This window comes from Opisthocomus hoazin, chromosome 4 (genome assembly GCF_030867145.1).
Source record: "Opisthocomus hoazin isolate bOpiHoa1 chromosome 4, bOpiHoa1.hap1, whole genome shotgun sequence".
NCBI lineage: Eukaryota > Metazoa > Chordata > Aves > Opisthocomiformes > Opisthocomidae > Opisthocomus > Opisthocomus hoazin.
The window spans coordinates 27340995-27363186 of record NC_134417.1 but is presented as its reverse complement, the minus strand read 5'-3'; the positions used below and the strand labels follow the sequence as shown (position 1 = coordinate 27363186).

The window sequence follows — 22192 nt, the reverse complement described above, 5'->3', positions numbered from 1 at the left end:
CACTGAATAAAGCTGTTTGCTTGGGATGTTCTGCGGCCTAGAGAGAGAAGAAAAGAAAAACAACCCACCTTACCCTTGCCTTGGAACCTCTCCAGAAAAATTCCATAACTTGAGGGAGGAGGAAATGCCTGATGAGGAACTGCTTGATGTGCACAAAATACTCAGCCTTGCGGGGAGAGAAAAAGGAGTTTGACAGGAGACCTGCTTTTGGAATACAAGTAACCAAGGAGATAAATACAGAGCTCGGTGGGGACACCATGAGGCTCTGGGCTGCATGTAGAGAGGAGAGGTTCTTGGACGCTTAGGATGTGTGACAGCCTGCTAGCCGAACTACTGGGTGGTAGTCATGTACATCAGTTTAAGAACAGAATGGTATGTGTGGTGAACTATGCACCTTAGTTACAGGGTTATAAAGGGCAGACTGCAAGGCCTGCAACGGAGTCGGTGGGAAACTGTTTCCTTCTCCCATCCGTTTCGGTGTTTCTATATGCTTTCACTGCAGAGGAATGAAAAGTCTAGCTCTGGTGACAACGGGCGCCTTCACACCGTCTTCACTGGGTCTTCAGCCAGAGGGACGGACACGGAGCCCTTGCCAAGGGTGTGAGCTTCCTTCATTCCCAGGGCAGCCGGGCCAGGGAGCGGTGGCAGCGTGTGGCACCAACTGCCAGGCATTTTATTCAAAATCAGAGCTTCCTTACGAAATCGCCGGGCTTAGTTATAAAATACTTCATGTCCATCCTGCTGAAGGAAACCGCGGAGTTTTTAAAAAGTTTAAATGTGATGAGGATGCATCTTTCCCATGACAAACTATCCAGAAAAAGCTTTGGTTTGGTGTCTCTCAGGCATCTGCAGTTTTTCAGTATTTCAACTGAGTAGCCTGGAGATTTTGAAAACTCTGCACTGTTAACACAAAATGCTGCTGTGGTGAGAGACAGGAACGCATGTATCCCGAGGGAAACGTTGCAGGCAGAAAGGGAAAATTATACACTGAACGAAGCTGGAGTGTTATCTAACAATTCAACTGTCGTCCCAAAAGCCAAAAGTTCTGATTTCCCTCCTCTCCCAGCTCTGGACACTTTATTTTTTGGCTCTAGACTCACACGTGTATGCTAAGCCGCCTCTGATAAACTTCGTTTTCCTCAGAAGGCTTGTTAGACATAATAGGCATTTCCAAAGTGAAAAACACTTTGAACGTCTCCAGGTTACACTTTGGAAAGCAACAAGATGAGAGTGGTGAATGAAGCCCTGAAGCACACACGCAGAGCCCTCCCGCAGGGCACTCCAAATGCCATGGCTCTGCTCATGCCTGTCTCTGCCGGGACGCAGAGAGAGCGGGAGGCAATCTCTCACAGCGACATGATAAAGCAACCAAACCCAGCAGCCGGCTTCAAAATTACACCCGTGCAGACGAGCCCGCGAAAAACAGCGGAAAAGCTACGCAGAAATGGCAATTTCTAAGGAAAGGTGCTCGATCCAGAGGCTTTCCCTTGGGAGAAGTCATTATGTATGTGCTTGGCGTGACAGCACTCAGCAATGCTCTGTGTCCTCCCTGGGAGCCAGGCACCAGCACCAGTCTGTGTTCCTGCCTGCCCAGGCGCAGGCAGCAGGACAGCCCTGTGGCCAGTGCCCTCGCCTTGCTCTGCATGGGCACGAGCACTGCGGACGCGCGGGCACCGAGCACCCACCTCCTCACGGAGGGCCGGTTCTGGCAGCAAGAGCAAACGAGTCCCCAAGCACCGAAAGCGGGCAGCTGGGGCAAAGATGTGCAAGAAGGAAATGGCTCGTGGAGGCTAACAGGTCTGCTGCATCGCATTTTTTCAAACGACAGCCTCTTCACAAAAAGTTACATGCGGTTAATTAGCAGTCTGCTCTGATTCTGTTTTTTACATCCTGCTAGGTCAAAGTACCCAGGTAGTAATTCTGAAAAACCCTCCTGAAAGCACTGGCTTGGCTGAGAGCCTACACGTCGTTGACGATGCTCTTGCGCTCTCGCTGCAGGTATTTCTTCATAGCTTACCTGAGCAGGTTTGGCTGTTAGAGATGCAGCCGGGTACCCACTTGCCTTGGGGAATAGCGAGGGGCATTAAGTAATTTTGGGAAATATGAAGAGCAGTCTTTCTTGATGAGCGTACTTAGAAACCCGCACAGCTCAGCGCTGTGGTCTGTTCTCTGAGTCAGCTGCGAGGGGAAGAGGTGTTTGCTTTGGCAGAGCGTCCTGTCCAACCTCAGAAGATTCCTTAGGCCAAGATCTTTGGTCTCAGACAGATTTATAGTGCAAAAATGCTTCCTCAGCCTTTTTCCAGCTGTTTACAGAAATTAGACATGTCTTAAGGAGATTGTACACAAGTCCAGTACTATTTGAGTGAGACGGGAAGAGCACAGGACACGGGGAGCTTTAGGATAACACATTCCTTACCCCTTAAAGTGATTAAAAAAAAAGTTTGCATGCCTCTGTATGACAGCTTTCATAACAGGTTGCTAGTGCACGTTGGAGGCAAAGCACAAGATTTTTCTTTCAGAGAAGGGATAATCGTCTAATGATGGTGAAGTAAATTTAATCACGTTAAATGCGGTTCCCGCTTCTTTGCAATTTTGTCATATTTTGAAGCATCTTCACTGAAGATGGTAATAACTTAGGAGAACTAAACCCTGAAAGCTAATCATTGTTTCACGTGAGTATTTACTATCCGGAGTGTTGAGCGGACTTGATTGATCTGGGCAATGCAGAAAGGTGAGGCCACAAGCACAAGAATTTTATAGCACCTATAAAGTACTGTATACAGTTTTTGCTCAATTTTATGCTGTTAAACTAAGCATTTGGTATCATATGGCACTTTAAGTACTCTGATTTATGTCAAGACAGAAATTGCATCTGTAATAAACATTCTAAAGTATGAGTTTAAGAGCAATCTACTGTATTTATTTGTGACATAAACACTCACCTGCAATGCATTTGAGAATCGTCTCAGGCTGAACTCAGCGCACATTACAGCCATTAAGCCTCAGGCACAGCAAGGTCATAGCCAAGGTGAAGATGGAAGCGACTGGGAAGAAAGGGCTGGCAAAAATATTCTTTTTCTCCTGTTAAATATTCCAGATACAGGAGTGTAATTTCTTACCAAACAAGATAAAGTACAAATCCAGTCTTGTTTAATTTGAAATGTTTAAGCAGACAGCCATGAAAATAACAGGAAAACCCCACTGACATCTTAGAAAATAAATATAATAAAACTGCAGGTGTTTCAGGTTTAGGAAAACTCCCTCAAGGATGAAGGAAAGCACAGAAACCCTTTGTTGTGCTGGAACCTGCCATGGCTGGGCTCCATGGGAAGAATCCTCCCACCGCTGCATTCACTATTTTGGTACTGAATTCGTTATGCTCAGTGGAGCCCGCTTAAGAGTAACATAAAGTAATTTTCAATTATTTAGGTAGCTTCTTAAATACCTGAAGCCTTCTTCTTTGCATGTTTTCGTATGATAGTAATAGATGGCAATAATGTCACTGATATTACAAGGGATGAGTGACAAGGCTTCATTGGCGGAGCAGGATGTTAACACTCGTACATTTATGTCTTAGGAAGTGATAGAGTAAGTGAATTCAGATAGATCTCTGGTCTCTCAAGAGCGGGCAGAAGAGAGGACAAGAGAAAGCAAGACACGGTATGAAATCATGAAGTTTTCAGGATAACACAGATCATTTGGGTCATGAACTTAAATCAAAAAGAGAAAACCAGGATTCTTTAGTATAAATAATAAAATTGGAGTGAGATTACTAAACAGTACTCAACCTTCGAGGTCATACATGCTGAACTAGCCCTGTCTCACTGTTTTTACAGGAAAGGGAAGGAGATGCTGTCTTTTTATGTTTCTGCTACACATCGATGCAACAGTGGCACCCTGAATTTCTTACGGTAAGGCAGACTTGGGCTGTCATGCTATGGAGAGTTACATAAACTGAAATGGGTCAAGAAGATGGGAAAACAGTGCTCCTTACTAAAATCCTTCTGCTAAGTGAGCAGAGAGTCAGGCTGATCTTCTTTGCCGAGTATTTATTTTTCCAGGAATCCTTTGTCATCGTACTTGGCAGAGACAATTCGCCACGCTTGTCAGAAGCTCTCAGAAACACTTCTGCAGAGTGCATTTTTTTGGTCTTTAGCATACAAAACATTGCAACAGAAGTACCCAGGATGAAATCCTGATCCACAAGTCAGCTTGAAAGATGGCAGGATTTTTTGTGGTAGTTGACTGATTAATTGAAGTCAACCCAACAAGAGCTTTGGTGAGGATATCCCCAGAGCCTCTGCAAGCTGCTCACTTCCACTTTTCCCATCGGCATACACAGCTGAATCTGGCCATAATATTATCATCCTAACTCACAAACTGCAGTTTAATATGTTTACTCACTGTGTGGTGTTGCCTATTACTTTGATTACGGGGCTAGAAAGCCTTTTTGAGACTTAGGAGATCAAATCTGTTTTATTAGATCTTCCTTTAAATATCCTCGCTCATAAAATGAATCAGATGTTACATGAGACAATTTCCGTGGGATCCTCTTGTCAAAGTGCTGGCATCATGGCACTGCCCATGTGAGTTACACATTAGATTGATTCGAAATTGGTATGAGAGTATTATAGTTTAAAGAATAAAATCGAAGTATTACTGCTTCAGACAATGACAGAGCATTAAAATGGTACCTCGGGGTGTACGCCGGTTACGTATCTTCCAGCTTGAACTACCCCTTCTCTGTATTTACCTGTGACTTCTGAACCAATGTTTAGAAATAGTTACAGGAAAAAGGGCACTATCTTTTTGATGAGAATATTCTGGCACTCTATAGATTTGTTAACTTTGCTGGGCACAGCAGCCGGAATTTGTACCCATCATATTTGGGGCAGGCTCTGCAGTTCGTTTCTCGTTGGTGAGGGTTGTCGGCCTTGACCCCCAATATAAAGTGTCAGGAATCCCTGTGGTTAGGATTGTGCTCGAAACGGAGCAGGGGGGACCTGGGGGAGCAGCCGTGAGCCATGGAGAGGTCAGCTCTGTTGGCTCTGTGCTTCATGATCAGAGCGGGCTGGGGGTCTCTTCGCCCTCACCAGTGATGCATCCAGCTGCCTCCTGACGCTCCTCAGCATCTTCCTTCTGAGAACGATGGTGGGAGGGCATTCCTGGGACTCTGGCCTGTTGCAGCAGCCATACGTGTGTCCTGGAGGGAAACTGGAGTGTGCACATGAACAAAACCCATTTTCCATGGATCAGAGACACCTGGGAAAGCGCTGGGCGGCATGACAAGGGTCTCCTGGAATAACCGGGCTACTTAGCTGGGAAAAAGACTACATTTTTCTTTCCGGACACAAGCTTTCGCTGGATACAACTCTGCTTTCCCAAGCTATCCCTTCTATCTGTGTATACAAACCATCTCCAATCACGGCCCCCCCCCGCCGTGAAACCCACGGTGCTGTGCACGGCCACGCGTTACCTTCGAGCTCCCTCAGGCGGCCAGAAACCCTCGAGTTTATCGCACGGGTGCTTCCCCACGCAGGTTGGCAGCTGGAGGCTGTTTTTCAGAGCCGCTACGGTAAACTGCAAGGGCTGCACTGATTTCAAGCCATCTCGACTAGTTGAGGGCAGCTGAAAACGTGACCCTGTAATTTTGTATCATAGCTCTCCTTTGGCAGGCGTGTATCTGTTAAAAGACATCTATCGAGTGAAAATCCAGCATTTTTATACCCAGTAGTTGCAGCAGATGTGCTACGAGCAGGCAATGCCTGTTTTGAAAACTTACTTTGATTTTCTTGAGTGGCTACTGACCAAATTAATGACAGAGTGGCTGGAAGTGGACCTCTCCGTTCACAGCACGGCAGGTAATAATGCTTTTCTTTCGATCATCCTGGAAAGGTAGATAAATACTTTGGCTTAAAGAAGAGAAAATGAATACTTGGCATGCTGAAAAGGTAAATAAATACTTTGGCTGCCCTCGTCAAGAAAATATTCTAATCAAAAAGCACCATCTGTCCCTTGATGACGCGCACACAGGATTCAGGCAAACGTTGGTGCAAGATGATGAAATTTTTCTGAAGGCTGGACCTTTTCACAGGGAGTAAGTAGCTTTTGGAAGGGTTTGCCCAACACGGGAAGACCTGCCTGGACCAAACAGCTGAAGTAAAATGACTTTTAACAGCTGAGAGGAGGATAACGGAGAAATTTTAGCAGCTTTTCCATTTCCCTGTGTGCTTATTGTAGGGCTTGGTGCAGTCTGTGCCTTAAGCTTTTTAAATTTTTTTTGCTACTGCTTACGAGATGTTTGTCTCTCTTGAATGCCTCAAGCAAAATACTAATACAAAAAAACAAAGCCTAGCCCCGCACGGATAAAGTTTGATGTTCGAGATAAAGACCACTCTACGATTCTACGGTTCCCAATCAACGGGAGGCGAGGGAGGCTCCCCGTTCCGGGGGGGGGGGGGGGGGACGATTTTAAGGGGTTTTAGGTCGGTTTGGCTCAGCGAGCCTCATCAGCGGCCGTGCATGAGGCGCGGGACTCGGCTGAGCTCCTCACGGCCCGCAGGCCTGGCACAGCCGACGAGGTGCAGGCCCCTCCGCCGTAGCAAAACGTCGCGGAGCATTGTGGGCCGGGCCCGCCGCCGCTCACGTGACGCGGGCGGGGGAATCACGTGACGGCGGCAGCGATGGCGGAGGAGGAGCGGGCGCTGTTGGGCCCCGGCGGAGGCGGCGATGGCGGCGGCTCTGCGGGCTTCCCCCGCGCCCTGCCCGCCGTCTGCGACCCGCGGCGCTTGCCGCACCGCCTCCTGGTCCTCGCGCTCATGTGCTTCCTGGGCTTTGGTGGGTGGCGGCGAGCGGCGGCGGGCGAGGGGGCCGGGGCCTGGGCCGGGGCTTCGGCCTCTCCCTGGGCCTGGGTCTCTCTCGGGGCAGAGCCCTGAGGGTTCCCCTTCTCCCTGCAGGCAGCTACTTCTGCTACGATAACCCGGCCGCGCTGCAGACGCAGGTGCAGCGGGTGAGTGGCGGCCTGCGGCGGGAGCGGGGTCGCGGAGGCCGGGCAGCAGCTGGGTGGGATAGGGGGCTTGTTTCTGACCCCTCCTGCCTGCCTGCTCAGACTGTCTCTGTGTGGTTACCTTAGGACTAACTGCTTTTTTTTAATTCCCCCCCTCTCCTCCGTGTAGGATATGAAGGTGAACACAGCACAGTTCATGGCGCTTTATGCTTGGTATTCCTGGCCCAATGTGGTTCTCTGCTTCTTTGGAGGTTTCCTGATAGACAGAGTGTTTGGGATCCGGTGAGTGGAGTGTGTGTGTAGTAGTAGTACCACTTTTTCACACTTTTTTTTGTATGCTCTAGGAATTTCCCCTGGTCTAAATAGGCTTCCTTCCCTTTATGGCTTCAGAAATGCCAGTCTGTACCATCTTTTTTTAATGAAGCTGCCAAGTCGTGACATTTATTACAGACTACTTTTTAATGCATATCAGTCTCCCTTTTTTTCCTTGCAGTAGGTCTGATATAGTGCTTTATAGGAAAAAAAAAGATTCTAGTTACGCATTAAGTGGTTTTATTTTTCTTGCAGGTTGGGCACTATAATATTTAGTGTCTTTGTTTGTGTCGGGCAGGTAAGTGCAGATGAGAGGGTGATGTGTGTCTGAAGCATCTCTGCTAGTGGTGGGGCGGGGAGAAGAGCCCAGATGGCTGCTCCCTTAGCAGTGTAAACCTCGCATGGGAGAAGGTGGGTGAAGAGAACTGAAATGGGAGAACCAGGAATTGTATTGGGGTGACTGGGAACAGATGGGGTAGCTGGGAACTGAGGACCTTGAAGGAGGAGTGAGATAAGCAAGTGAAGGAACCAAGTGTTTTATCTGTTTGATGTGAAACTACTGTGTAGGTGTGTTTGGGTGTGGTGATAAAGGGGAAGCATTAATGTGAGCCTTCTAGAGGTGCTTTCTGAGTGCAGCTCTGGGGTGGGCCCGGTTGGGTGTTGTGTAGCCAGGAGGATGAGGTGTAAGGCAGAGGGAGCAAAGACGAAAAGCTGGGAGCAGGATGTGTGGTAGCAGCAGCTGTGAAGTATTTCTGCAGGCCTGGGAAGGGAAAAGCATTTTTGTATCTGTTTTGAGACGGTTCTAGTTTGTTCCATACTTCAAATATAAAATTGTAATTTTTCCTTAAATTTTATCTGACAGGTAATTTTTGCTTTGGGAGCACTACTTAATGCTTTCTGGCTGATGGACATGGGCAGATTCATATTTGGGTAAGTCTAGAAGAGAATGGCATGTGCTCTCTGAGGTAGGGACTGTCTCTCTGGGTCCTAGGAAACTGCTACTGTGTTTACACTTGGAGATGGAATGGTTGGATTTTGAGGCATCTGCAAAATTGAGGCATGCAAGATCTTCAGTCGCGATCCCAGTCTAACATAGAGTTAGAAAACAAAAAATAGGACTTTGCAGGTCTTATGAAATTCAGAAATTATGAAACTACCCAAATAAAGACATGCAGTAAGCTGATAAAACTGCTAGTCCTTCTCTTCTCTTAATTCTTACTTTCCTGAGTAAACGGAATTCTTAGCAACAACAAATACAACAAGGCTCCTACGGTGGCAAAAAACGAGAGCAAAAGTCAGAAGAAAGACCTCCAACTTATGAATGTGCCGCAGCATACTGAAAGTTAGAAAATCTGACCAGCTGTATTGGGGGTTGGGCAGGTGACTGAAATTCAGAGCCCGGGGAAGATGCCTGCTTCTGGTTTTGTTTGGGTCAGGGTCTATACCACTTGGTTCCTTGATGCAGAAGAGAGATGAGAAGCTGCTGCCCATTGATTTAATTTCTATAAATGACCAAAGGCAATTATAATTGCTTCTAGACTACTTCAGATACTTTGTACTCTTAATTATCCTTAAGGCACTGCAGTTCTCTTTTTGGCTGGTCTTTAAGACTTCTGTTGCCTTGCATGCATGCGTGAGATCTACCGGTACGTGGATAAATTTCTCTGAAGTGCTGTTGTCTTGGTGTTGCCAGCAGCTGATGGACTGCTTCTTTGTTGCTTTGCATGTTGCAATTAACGTGTTTTCTTTTGTGCCTTCCTTCTCTTTTAGAATAGGTGGAGAGTCCCTAGCGGTGGCACAAAACACGTACGCAGTCAGTTGGTTTAAAGGCAAGGAGTTAAATCTTGTGTTTGGATTACAATTAAGCATGGCCAGAATTGTAAGTGTAAAACTGTAGCTTTAATTCATAGACTTTAAGTTGTGCGGCTTGTCTTGGCAGTGAGACAGGTGGAAAACAGCATTCCTACTGCTCCCTAGGGAGTTTTAGTTAGAAATGGATATGAAATTTAAATTTAAAATGTTTAAAACTTGTGGCAAATAGACAAAGGATACACAAGGAAGTGGGTTGATAAGATTTCTTAGAACCTACCAAACTTCTAAAGCAGTCAGGTGGTGTTGTTAGTGTGGATTACCGGGTGGGACAGTCACAGTACTGCGTTTCATCAGACTTACTGATTCTTGGCATATCTTAAAATGTTGGCTTAACTGAGTGTAGCTTGTGGCTCGGGGACTGAGCTCAAGCTCTGATAAATGAGTTGGGATGGCTCCTCTGAGAAACTCCCATCCCTACCTGCTGTTGTAAGATGGCTTTGTCCCTGTTGCTGGTTCTGATGGGAACTGTGTGACTGCATCTCAGCTGTGCCGGTTTGGTTTGGTATGATCACTTAAACTGCTGCCAGAGGTGGGTTGAGAGCAATGTACCAGGCTGTCAGGGGTTAGTGTGTCCTGTTAGGGTTCCTCCTCAGCAGCCTGTGGTGTCTTGAACCACTGCAGGCCTTCACCTTGGTAAAAGAGTTAGCTGGGGCTGGGTTAGTGTTCAGGCTGCTGCTAATTAGCAGTTGCCTCATCACAAGCTGAACTGGAGTTAAACTGGTGGTTTTTAGCGTTGGGATTGCAGCCAGGGATCCCTTCTCTAGGGAGAGAAGGGGTGGGGGAGGAGTGCTTCTTCCTGGTGCCTCTTGGGTGGGGGTCCTGTTTGCTATAACATGTGGTATTAAATTCAACTCGGTTTATGAGCTAGTATGGTGTAGAGTTTATAGCACTTCTAATGTTTCTGTCGAAATGCTGTCAGAGTTGTATGAAATTTCGGTTTGTGATGGTATATTATTGTTGCAATGGTGAATTTATTACAAACACTGTCTAAGCCAGCAGGGAATACTGCTGTCGCTGTTGCTGGCGGTTTATGTTCCTGGTGTCGCATCTTACCGGTCCGTTTTAAACACTGCTCATTAAGCAGTCTGCCGCGTGTTGCTTGTATGAATTCATACAGTTGTGAAATACAGGATTCTTCACATGAGTGTGTTCTGCCTAGGGGAGCACAGTGAACATGAATGTCATGGGATGGATATACTCCAGAGTTCGAGATCTGCTGGGCTATACTGGTCCCAGTACTCTTGGGTTAACCCTCATGATAGGTCAGTAATATTTTGAATTGATGTCACCTGCTATTTTGGGCTTCTGAATTTGAACAGCATGCAACTTGGAAGTAGGACGAGTATGTTTGAGACTAGGAAGAGCAATTCAAGTACTGTTTTTGTCAATGGCTAATATTCTTACGAAGAGTGTATGATTACTGCATCTGATAAAACGCTGTGTGATTTTTGTGGTTGCCAAATCCAAGTTTGTATCTTGTGGAGATGAAACATTTAACATACTTTGAGTAAAGGACAGACTTGAAGAATTTTCTGAAGGGTATCGTGTCAAAGCTTGTGTGTAGCTGTCTAGTGTAAAAGTGGAGTTTCAGCTGCCTTTGGATGTGTGTTCCTCTCCCTCAGAGCTGCGGGTAGTAAGGCCCTGGTGTTGGTAACAAGGCCTGGGCTTTGTTTCTGGTATTACGAGGTACAGATAAGGAGCTCGGCTGTGCTGAGTGGGACTGGTTGTAATGTTTTAAATAAAATACATGCAGCTACGTGCTTGTACTCTAGTTCAGGGCAGATGTCTCTCGTGGGAGGCTTCAGTATTTAACCCCTTACTTTGAGTTGTACAGCTGTTGAGTCTTATGTATAAGACAAATTGTTGCTAAGCTTAGTTTGTATTAGATATGTAAAGGTACACTACACTAGTTGTGCTTAAAAGCCGGATTACTACTTGAGTCAACAGCTAAACGTGTCGCATTGCCTTGCTGCAGGTGGCTTGACGTGTCTCTTTTCCCTGACCTGTGCGTTAGTCCTTGCTTATCTGGACAAGAGAGCAGAGAAGCTCCTTTCTAAAGAGCAAGGGAAAACGGGTGAGTGCTGTGGCTGAACCTGCCTTGGGCTTCATTCTTTCGTGCTGGAACGGACCCTTCCAGGTAGTCTGTGCACTGTGCAGGTTTGTCTTTTAGGTAATTCAGTGGCTGCTGCTTAACATCTTTTTCACAGTTTAAGCATAACTTCTAGTTCATTTTTTTTATCAGTAGGAAGCGTTACAGTTTTAAACACTGATTTATAGGCAGATGCACTGTCATCCACTTTATAAATAAAGTATGTGGAGAGCCTCCCAGTTCACACCAATTTGAGCTGTGCCATTCCACTGGTACTTTCTTTTGTTGGATAGGTCTTATTTCCTTTAACAGGCATGCAAAAACATGCAGCTCTTCTCTGTCCGTGTGTGTGGTGGTTTGAGTTTTCTGTGTGGGAGGATTTAGACCAATTAAAAATAAACCAAATGTGAGAACCAAGTAAGAGCCTATAACATGAGGCTTCAGGTGTGAATTTCACTAGCTGATTAAACACTTCCTTGAAAAAGTGGCTTGTATTTAATTCTGCTGCATAAGACTTTTGGAGGCTGTAGAGAACTTCTCTCCCACATTATGCTGGATGTGCAATTCATTCTTGATTTGGCACTGTTGATTTAACACTTCGGTATTCCTAACCGACTCGCACTGTGTAGTCTTCAAACGAGGGAGTAGATAGTGGCAGGAATACATGCTTGAATAGTGACTTGTGATCGCCTTAATGTGTATTCAGTGTGAATGAAGTTCAGATATCATTATGCTGACTGAACCAATGTTGTCTCTCACCCCACTCCAGGTGAAGTGATTAAGCTAACCGATATGAAGGACTTCTCTTTGTCCTTGTGGCTTATATTTGTAATCTGTGTCTGTTACTATGCAGCGGTTTTTCCTTTCATTGGACTTGGAAAGTAAGTGTCTTGTAAATGTAATGTAAATGTAGCTATTCCCCTTGAATTTGGCTAGGGTTTTAACTATCCAGAGAGGTGCCGGCTAATATTTAAGAATCCCAGACGGCTACAGAGCCACTGGTCTCCCAGCAAGTCTGTGCTGGGGTTTGTCATGTCTTCTGCGGCATTGTTTGCTGTACAAACTAAAACAACTCTTATAGTTTCCTTGTCCGCTGAGCTTTGCGGGAAATACCCGTGCTTGGCGTAGACTGAGTTGTCAGAATTCAAAGGTGTAACGCATGCTCCATTTCCCAATTAAAACTTGATACAGATTTAAAGTACGGCGTGAGTTTTGGTGTGGGAAGCTGTGGAGAGCTTTCATGTAGAATTCATTCCATCCTCATAAGCTATTGACTGAGTGCAAGGTTGGGGGCTGAAAGAAGTTCTCTTACTGTGCTGACTTTGGTGTCTGTCAAGTTGAAACCTGAAGCGTTCATATGTAGGTTTCCCTTTTGAACCACACGACTTGGTATAATGGCTCAACCAAGTGGACTTTGAATACACTTGGAATTAGGAACAGGTCTCTTGAGCTCAGTGTGTGTGTTGAGTGAGATGGAAAAGCCGGAGAAGACTTGGAGAGGCCTTACAGTCAGCAGTGTAGGTGCCTGTTTTTACTTGTGCGCATATTCTCAAAATTCTAACTTTGGTCTCTCTCAGTGCGCTCCCTGCTAGTGTCTCGTTATTGGGTCGGTTATGTACTTGGGATGTTTTCCCCAAAGTGTAACGTGAGTAGTCCTTAGCCAAAAATTTGTAGAGTGTGATAATAAGTTGCTAAATGCATTATAAATGAGGATCTGTGATCTTATTTTTTTTAAGATCTTAAGGATCTTAGCTTTTCTTTCATGTCATACAAGCGTGCATTTTAAATTTTTTTTTCTTTAGGGTTTTCTTTATTGAGAAATTCAAATTCTCATCTGAGGAAGCAAGTGCAATTAACAGGTATGTTGTGGCTGACTTAACAAGTAAATGTGCTAGTGCAGTTCTGGGGGGTGCATGTACCTCTGGGCTCTCCCCGCGGGGGAGGAAGTTTGGGATCTGCTGTTGCAGGTGGTGACTTGCATGGTAGTGGGAGGACAGATTTCACATGGCCCAAGGAAGAATTGGGAGGTGTGGCTGTCTGTTTAAATAAAAATGTCTTGGATGTTCACATTGAGGAATCGGAAAGATAAGGCTCTGTCTGAAGGGTGTTATTTTGGTATTTGGTGATTCCTTTCTGAGTGATAGGAACAGTTTAATAGCGGCACTAAATGTTCCTAGTTTGAAGATGGATTTGTGATGTGGCAAAAACCCAAACAGATAAAAAACACCAACAAAACACTTGTTGGTACATGATTCCGAGAGTTCCGAGTATGTCACTGTTTCCTGGGATGTTGAATGTTTTCATGTCCTCAGACCTTTTGGGAATTTTGAGTTCTGGAGTCTGTCTGGGGGTTTTTTTGTGGGTTTTTCTTATGGCCTCACAGGTAACGAGAATATGGTGTTTTATCTGGAGACACTTGTATTGTGTAATGCCTAAAGCTGTCCGAGGCTAGGTAGTGTTCAGTTCTCTTATTTTTATTCTTTTGTAGTATTGTGTATATCATATCGGCACCCATGTCCCCAGTCTTTGGACTCCTGGTGGATAAACTTGGAAAGAATATCATCTGGGTTTTATGTGCTGTAATAACTACACTTGCTTCTCATATTATGTTGGCTTTTACCTTCTGGAACCCCTGGATAGCAATGGTAACTAATTCTCTGAGACTCACTGCTAAATATGCTAAAATAAGAAATGGAGTTGATGCAGAATTAGTCTGCGTAAGTTGCCACTGTCTACTGACTGTTTAGGCAGTCCTCAAAGCCCATTTTGATATCCCTGGCTTTAAGGAGGATGTACTGCGTGAAACTGAGTTTAAAACTGAAGACAGTGAAAAAGCAAAGAACGCGTAATGCAGGCAAAGCTAACGTGCGCTATCTGCAGCCTAAAGAGAGCACTTCAGGCTTTGGTGTTTCGTGGAGGGAGGCGGTAGTTATGCGTATGTGTTGAGGTGGAAAAGACTGGCTGCTGCCTGCAGCAGTAATTCAGTGGTCATTTGATGCCAAAGGGTGTTCAGCTCCGTGGGAAGGATGGGGTTAGGCGGGAGGGCTGCGAGGAGCGGCAATTCCTCATCCCTTCAGAGGCCTCAATTCGTCACAGCACATGGGGTTCGGTGGTGCTCTGTTGCACAGGTCTGCTCTCATGCTTCATTCACACTCCTTGCACTAGCTACTGTGAGATTACTGTACTAGGTGCTCGCTTTTCTCCTAAACCTTGTTCGTTTGGTGTAGTTCTGAAGCTTATTACTGTTACCTAAACTGTCTGTAATATGCTGTATTGGATAGTGGCAAACTGCAATAAAAATATTTGTTACTGATTTCTCCTTCCTAGGGCAGATTCCCTGAGAAATTGCTTTTGAACTAAGGTTTACAGGCTTAGATATGATGCTTACCACTGTATTGGGGTTTGTTACATTGGGGCCCTTGTTTCTCAGGTGCTTTTCTAGCGAGTTGCAGCATTGATATTTTCCTCTTGGTGTACAAGTCAGGCTCTTTACTGAATGCTAATTAGATAGGGTTTAGTTTGTGGGTTGCTCCTGGAAAAACTTCTCTCTCCCTCTAAATGTGTATATTGATTTAGAATGATACTGCAAAAAGTATTACTTGAGCTCTTTTTTCTTCCTCTTTTGGGAGAATGGGAAAAACAATATATTCATTTGTTAGAACTTTACCGCAAAAATGCAGCTCGTCTCATCTAACGTCTGTTCACTTGTTCTTACTTCACCAGTGTTTGCTAGGAGTGGCCTACTCCTTGCTTGCCTGTGCCCTGTGGCCCATGGTGGCCTTTGTTGTTCCTGAACACCAGCTGGGAACTGCATATGGCTTGTGAGTACTGAAATCTGTCTGTGCGCGCTGCTCTACAGTGACAGTGTCCTGATGCTACTGAGCCACTGAATACCAGGCAGTGCTAACGTGTTTAATGGTTACCAGTTCCTCCAAGTTCAGTCTAGCAGGAAGCCTCCTGTAGTTCCAGGATGTGGATGTGTTGTAGATGCACAGAAATTTCTGCAAAAATGCAGAGTCATGACTCTCATGTGTTGTAACAAATGGGGAGAAGTTAATCTCATTGCTGCTAACGATGTCTTCTTTAAAAAGAAGTTTCTACACAGTGGTAATCCTTTGTTTATGTGTTAGTATGCAGTCTATCCAGAACCTTGGTCTGGCAATCATTGCTATAGCAGCTGGGATGATTCTGGACACAAGAGGATACTTGTTTCTTGAAGTCTTCTTCAGTGCTTGCGTTTGCTGTAAGTAGTAAAAACATTCAAAATGGATTCTGTACATTCGGGAAGCTTTATTAGGCTTTTTTCTTAGTATTTCCTGTAGAACAGTAATAACTCCTTTCTTACAGTTAGGTTTCTACTGGGACGATGTTGAAAGTAACTCAAACTTAGCTGAGTGTCTCGTGGTTTTCTTGAAGTGACTAAGTAGTTTCACTGTTTCTGAAAAAAAAATGAAGAGTGAGTAAAAGGGTGGGTGAATGATACTCTTAGAGGCTATGTTTGTGGGCTGTTCTTGATATAACTATAACTAAAATAATCATTTATGAGTTACTGTGCTACTTAGCATCATGGAATTTTCGGTAGCAATTAAGAGATGCTACTGGCAAAAATCTTCCCTCAGTTACAACTATCCTGTAAAGTCTTAGTTGTTGCTTGGTTGTATCTTAAAGCTGTTCTTCTCTCATTGTAAATTTATTATTAGCTAAAACTCTTCCCTTTTTTTTTAAGTGTCACTAATAGCTGTAGTCATGCTGTATTTTGTGAATCACCTCACAGGTAAGCAGATGTTTTCAGTTTCTCCTGATACTGGTTTTTGTCATAATTGTTGCAGTTATCAAGCAGAACTGTTCACAGGTGGCATTGTGCAGCCCTGTGTCAGGTGCCATAGCTCATGGCTTGGGTACCAGGAGCATTGCTTGATGAGGCCTGTCCTTGTAACCTCGTCGTTGTAGGTGCTGTAGTGTGGAATTCCCTGAACCTCGCTGCGATGTGAATCTCGTCAGCAGGGCAGTGGTACTGATCCCTTCAGCTGACTTGAACGAACGTGTAGGATGTTCTGCAGCTTTGTCTAAGCTGTGTAGCAGACTTGGCTGTGTATGTATCTGCCAAATATAAAAACTTAATTCTGTAGACTTTCCTTCAAATAACAGTGTTCTTTCTCAACTGTTTTTTGAAGCAGTAACTACTGAAAGATCTAAAAGGGATATTAATTTGTTTCCTTCAAAATTGCTTCCACTTTTTTTAGTTTTGTGGGGTATTATGGTGAGTTGTAGAGAAACTTCATTGTTACTCAGCGGAAAAATGGATCAGACTTGAGAGCTTAGTTTGGATCCTGATTTTGCTTGCGCGGATGATTGAGCAAGTTGCTCTTTCTCTTTACCTGTTCCTACTTTTGTAGAATTACTCCACGGATTTCTTTTGGCAAATGGTCTGAGAACTTCCACAGTGAGGTGCGGTATCAAAGATATGATACAGAAAGACCAATTTCAAAAATTTCAGAGTGCGTATTACTTCTGTTGCAGGTGGTGATCTCAACTGGTCTGCAAAGAAAAGGGAAAAACTGCAAAAAGTAGCTGCAACAGAGTAAGTATAAAGAACAAGAAAGAATAGTGTCCTTGGGAAATGTTTATTAACCTGAAGTAATTAAGCAGGTTACTGTCTGAATTCAGTCTCTTGCAGGTCTGCCATTTGTATTAAATGTTATTTTCTTTTTTACCAGTTAGTAGTAAGATTTCATATTCCTGCCTCCTGTGAATGAATAATTAGAGGAAGTAGCAATCAACCAGGTGTTCTTTCCTGGCACTCTTCCTTGATATTTTTCTGTATTTCAGTCGCCTTTCAACTGAGTGGAGCTGAAGTGTGTTTAAAAAAAAAAAAAAAAAAGTTGTATTGCTTCTTTATGTGGTGTGTGCCTGACCCAGTCAGCAGCAAACATTCCCTGGGTTTAGTGCCAGGTAGCGCATGCACCAGTTGTTCTAAGTGCCATTAAAACTAGCGCTCTCTTCGGAAGCAGCTACACTCCAGTCGCTTCCCCTTCAGCTTCAGCTTGCTCCTCTTGCTGCCTTATTGAGAAGGCTTAATTCAGCTTGTCTCTGAAAACCGTGTCTTCAGTCTAAATTGCAGAGCTAATGTGAAACTCAGCTTGTGGTCAGATCTGTCAGGAATGTTACTGATTACAGTGAAAAGTTTCAATTTTTAGGAAGAAAATGGGACAGAGGTATTTCAGTACAGTGGAATCCACTTCCTTTAAAAGGAAATGAGGCACTTGATGTGGGCTTTGGGCAGAAGTTGTTGAAAGAAGCAAACTTTGACAGTTCATCCAATTAAGCACATTTCATTCTGCAGAGATGAGGCGTGTGTGTCCTGCTGTACTCTACAGAGCATAAGGACAGTGATGCTCTTCAGATTAGTAACTTAATTCCACTTCCTTGGTCTTGAGAAAACAGCAGTGACACGTTAAGACCCCGTTGCTGTGCGTAGTGCTAACAGCTGGACTCGGGTGCTCTTGCTTTTTAAGAGTGTTGTTTGAGCAAAGATGAAGGTATCAGTCACCTGCTTTTGGGATATCCCCTGAGTTCCAGGGCACCAGGTTATTGCCTCTGCATGGTACGAAGCTTATTTGCTGTTTTGTTTGCTAAATGAGGGGTAAAGCTCTCAGTGGATATGGAATGTTGTACAAGAGGGTCAAACACTGGGTTAGTCTTACGACTTTCAAAGAATTGCTGTGTACTGGGGGAAGAGGAGAGAGAAAGCGTCGTATTGCAACGTCCATTAAGAGATGTCACCTTAAAGGGAGAGCAAAAGACCCTTCTGCTCCAACCTCTCCGTTATCTATTTAAATATCTAGAAACATTATGCTTTTTAAGTCTATAGAATGTAAAGTCTGTCCATCAGACTGAGCTGGGGCAGCATAGTTTCTATCCTGATGACCTTGTTGAAAACGCTTCTTCTAGTAGTGTCTCAGCACCCAAAAACTGTGTTCCCTTTTCCTAGTTCTAATTAGTACTGTGACGATTAAAAGTATCTGCATCGGAGAATGTAATGTCAGTGGGCGTAAAGTCTTGGTTAATTTTTTTTTTTTTTAATAATATATTTGAAGTAAATGTTTAATTTGTTGAAGGGTAGAACAAGTCTAAGAAATCTGAGGTTCTGCTCTTCTGATTTGAATTTGGTGAGATTGGGACTGAGAAGTGTTGGCGAGGGCACAGTCTGTGCATTTCATGACTGGTCATAGTTTAACGTTCATCACGTGAAAGAGTAACTCAATATGCAACAAGTCACTGCTTTCAGGGCAACATCTGTAGAATTCAAGCTGCTTGTACATGAACAACACAATTTTTTTTTTTTAATGCTTTCTGTTCTGACCTAATTCAGCTTGGTGGGTCTCTTCAGATCTTGAAGTTCATTTGCCTGTAATGTTGGAATTCTTTACTTTTTAGTAGGCAACTGCATTTTACCTGCAGATACTATACACCTCACAGCTTATACGTGAGTTTGTTCCAGATAAATACTTTGCGAACAAGCCATCTCTTACAAATGGACTTTATGGACTTCTCTAAAACTGGGCTGTGTGACTGTCCGTATGATGACCCTTAAATTAGTCTTGAGAAAAAGCAAAAAACCCATCAGCAAGGTCTAGCCAAGTGACTTGTGATGAGGTTTAGCATGGTTTTGACTCTTGTCCTAATTTGTGGGCTTACTACACATCAGTCGTGAGGAAAGCTCAAGGAAACAAAAAGCGCACCAGACCTGACGAGCGTGCTAGCTCGGTTGTGGTGAGTACCATCTTTGAGCCAAAAGATTGCAACCAGTTTTTAATACAAATGTGACAAAACCCACCCCGTACCCAGGAGCAAAGGAGTGCTGTGTCCAGATGGAGCTGCTGTTCAGTCTGCCTGGCACCTGCGGGATGTGCTTAACTCTTCCAGCATTTCCTGTGAAAGATGTCTTTGTATTAGTGTATGTTGTGGGATAGAGTGTCTTAGAACAATATTTTCAGTAACTTTTATTACAATGTTTTTTGCAGAAAAGAAATTTGAATAGCAAATATCATCCAGAAGTGGGGAGCAGTTGATGAGCATCATGTCAACTTGAAGAATTAGAGTGTTGTGTAGTTTGGTGGTCACTCTGGACAGTAGTTCTTTGGAAAAGAAACTAGCGTGCTGGGGATTCTACAGTAAATGGCTAAATTTTATGCTTTGTAACCAGTTTTAACTAATGCCAAATCATCTCTTAGTTTGAACAGAATGGGTTTACAACGTTTTGCACTCTGTTTAAGCTCTGTCATTGGAGAGGGTACTCTGCAGCCCAAGACAAACGTGTTCATCTTAAAGACTAGGGTAAAGTGTCTTCTGCGTGCAGTGCTGCCATTTTGGTGAGGGTGGAGGTTTGTTTAACGCAATGACGGTTTATGTTCTGTAATAAGGCTCGTTGCCTTACAGAGCTCAGGTCACTGTCTTTGTCACTGTCTTTATGCAAACCACTTAAGCGAAGTGTATTTAGAGCTGGGTTTGGTCCTGCTTCTCTTTAACACTGACTTGAAAACGAGCGACCACGCTCTGGTCAAATATTGACTCTCTTGTAGGAGACTGCTATTAATTATGAAGACTGCTGAGCAGTCTTTTATTTGCATTTTTGACAGTAGATTCTTTTTGTATTGTAATCTTTAAGGAGTGAAAGCTTGTTTAATAAAGAGATAGTAAAAGTTGTTACAGAAGCTCACTGAGCGTGTTGTAATCTGTGCAAACCAAAAGGTTTATGTTGCTGCCGAAGTCTTGCGATCTAAATAAAAGGAAACTGCAGAAAACAGCCTCTCTCTTTCTTTACACTGAATTAGAGTAATCCGTACGCATCCCTTAGTGTCTTTGATATCCAGTATTCATCTATAAACATTACAAGGTTTTTCTAGTTATTAAAAATGGAACTGCGTACACGAGATAAAGTTGCTTGGCTTTGCACTCCGCAGTGCAAATATCTTAAACCAATTTTCTTTTCCAGAGCGGAAGAACAGGAGAGACTCAGACGTCAAAATGAAGATGACTTGGCCAAGTTATGGCCAAAAGCTGATGACTTTAGTTTAAGGAATAAATACCTCTCCAAACTAGGCGCTCAGGTATTGGTAACAAAGTAGAGGTTTTAGTAATGAAGAACGGAACAATAAGACGCTGATTTTTAAGAACTTGGCTTATTGTTTCAAATAGCCAGCAAATCAACCTCTGATTAAAATGCTAAAGGTATGCTTGCTCTCAGAAATGGTAATTAAAAGTCTAATCAAGGCAATAAAAATGAATCAATGATGACAGACCCAATAAGTTGAGGAGCAGGTTTATTATGATGCATGATTTTTTAATTCTATTTTTTTGCAGCTACCAGATAATTACTCTTCCTATTTATCGACAATGGTACACAGAAGCATGTTGAAATAGCATCTTGCCCCACTTGCAGAAGCAGAAATACATTGAAGTTCCTGGTGCACCAAACTTTGTTTCCAGCACTGACAACAGCCACGGCAAAAGCACCGTGCTCTTCTGCAGCCATAGATCCTGTTTTTAAAACACTTGGCGTGAGCTCCCCCTCCGCGCCGTGGAGAAGTAACGCAGATGCTGGTGAAGAACCATCTGGCTGTTTGTTTGAACCCAGGAGCTATGTACTACGCCCTCCTGTCTAAAATACTCCGTGAGGAGCTTGAGTCAACAGCTTAGACCTGATCTCTTCAGCGGTGTCTGCAATGTGGAAGCTGTGTTTCGGTGATCAGATTGCTGTGAGAGGAGCCTGGCTGTAGGTGTGGGTTATTTACCCTCTGGAGTTGGACAGTTTGTTACCACGTTGGAAGTGGTCTGTTTCATTTTTCTTATAGAAAAACGTGAGGAAAGGCTAACTTTTTATTTTGGTCCAAGTAAATATTTCAGAGGTAACTGAACTATACAGTTCCAGTGTTAGAGTTCAAAAAGTGCTAGCCCTGGAGTTTAATACTAGATCACAGGCTGAGCAATAAACCTCCTCTAAGTCCCGAAGAATGTGAAAATTGTTCAAGTTTGTAATGAAACTTAGCGCTTTCCCATAATTTCAGTGGAAGGCTTGCTGAATAACTAGTTACTAGCATCTCCTGCAGAGTGCATTTGTCCTTGTTTTTGTTAGTGGTGAAGGCTCACATGTAATTGGACAAACTGTTCCTAAACTACGCTAATCTGACTGTAAAAGGCGAGAGCATCTGGCTCTTGGAGCAAGAGCACTAAGCACCCCAAATGAAGAGCTGCTGTACGAGCAGAGGAGGAGGTGTGCAAGGCTGAGCAAGCTTTCCTTGGCTGACTTCAGGCCACAAAATGCTGAAGAGCCTTTGAATTGCTTGCTTGCAGAGAAAACAGTTTGTTATAACAAAAATGTTACGTTATACCTGCAATATTTTTTTGCCCACACTAATTTAAGCAGACCTTCTGGAACTCATGGTCTCAGGGATTTTTTTTTTTTTTAAGATACTTTTGGGTGGAGACTTCTTTCCTGTTCCTGGAAGACAAAGATTATCTTCCCGAAAGACTAAGCCAGGGCTATTTTGGTTAATAGTTCTGAAGAGCAATCAAGGAAAATAAAAGTAGTAGGTCATGAAGCATGCTGAGCTTACTGCTGATGGGGAGCAGCACACTGACCTCTGATAACTTTTATCGGTGCTGTCTGTGCTCCCTTCGAGAGCCGCACGCTATCAGTGCTGAGACTGGTTGGTGCAAGCTGGCTTGTGTTTCCTTGTAGACTTGTGAATTCTCAGGCTTTTTTAATAAAAGCTTTAAACGGACACTGACACCTGTATTTTTCTTGCCTGACGGATCAGTGAGGGGTTGTTGCCATTGGTGGTTGTTAAGACTTAGGTACGCATTTTGTTAAACGAGCATGACGTCTGCTTTCCCCTGAGAAATGTAGAGAG

The 22192-nt window shown here is 44.0% G+C and overlaps 1 protein-coding gene across 3 annotated transcripts; it reads left to right on the top strand.

Annotated features, from left to right (window-relative positions):
- Window positions 1-6670: 6670 nt before the first annotated feature.
- Window positions 6671-22069, top strand: MFSD1 (major facilitator superfamily domain containing 1). Of its 3 annotated transcripts, XM_075418396.1 has the most exons (17): window positions 6671-6837; window positions 6957-7009; window positions 7176-7288; window positions 7574-7616; window positions 8181-8248; window positions 9089-9197; window positions 10350-10452; window positions 11166-11264; window positions 12049-12160; window positions 13082-13138; window positions 13768-13924; window positions 15003-15100; window positions 15410-15522; window positions 16006-16053; window positions 16800-16860; window positions 20275-20389; window positions 20643-22069. In XM_075418396.1, exons 1-17 carry the CDS (start codon window positions 6684-6686, stop codon window positions 20700-20702), a joined length of 1563 nt encoding a protein of 520 aa, XP_075274511.1. In that variant the 5' UTR covers window positions 6671-6683; the 3' UTR covers window positions 20703-22069. The 3 variants fall into 3 exon arrangements, with proteins under 3 accessions (XP_075274511.1, XP_075274513.1, XP_075274514.1); XM_075418398.1 differs by lacking the exons at window positions 20275-20389; window positions 20643-22069 and adding an exon at window positions 19304-20263; XM_075418399.1 differs by lacking the exons at window positions 20275-20389; window positions 20643-22069 and having other exon boundaries at window positions 16800-16864.
- The last annotated feature ends 123 nt before the right edge of the window (window positions 22070-22192 follow it).

Bases quoted from the DNA above. Each gene is read 5' to 3' on its own strand.
- MFSD1 (XM_075418396.1), top strand. From the start codon at position 6,684: ATGGCGGAGGAGGAGCGGGCGCTGTTGGGCCCCGGCGGAGGCGGCGAT. The intron at 7,010-7,175 runs GTGAGTGGCGGC...TCCTCCGTGTAG, and splicing joins TGCAGACGCAGGTGCAGCGG to GATATGAAGGTGAACACAGC. The intron at 11,265-12,048 runs GTGAGTGCTGTG...ACCCCACTCCAG, and splicing joins TAAAGAGCAAGGGAAAACGG to GTGAAGTGATTAAGCTAACC.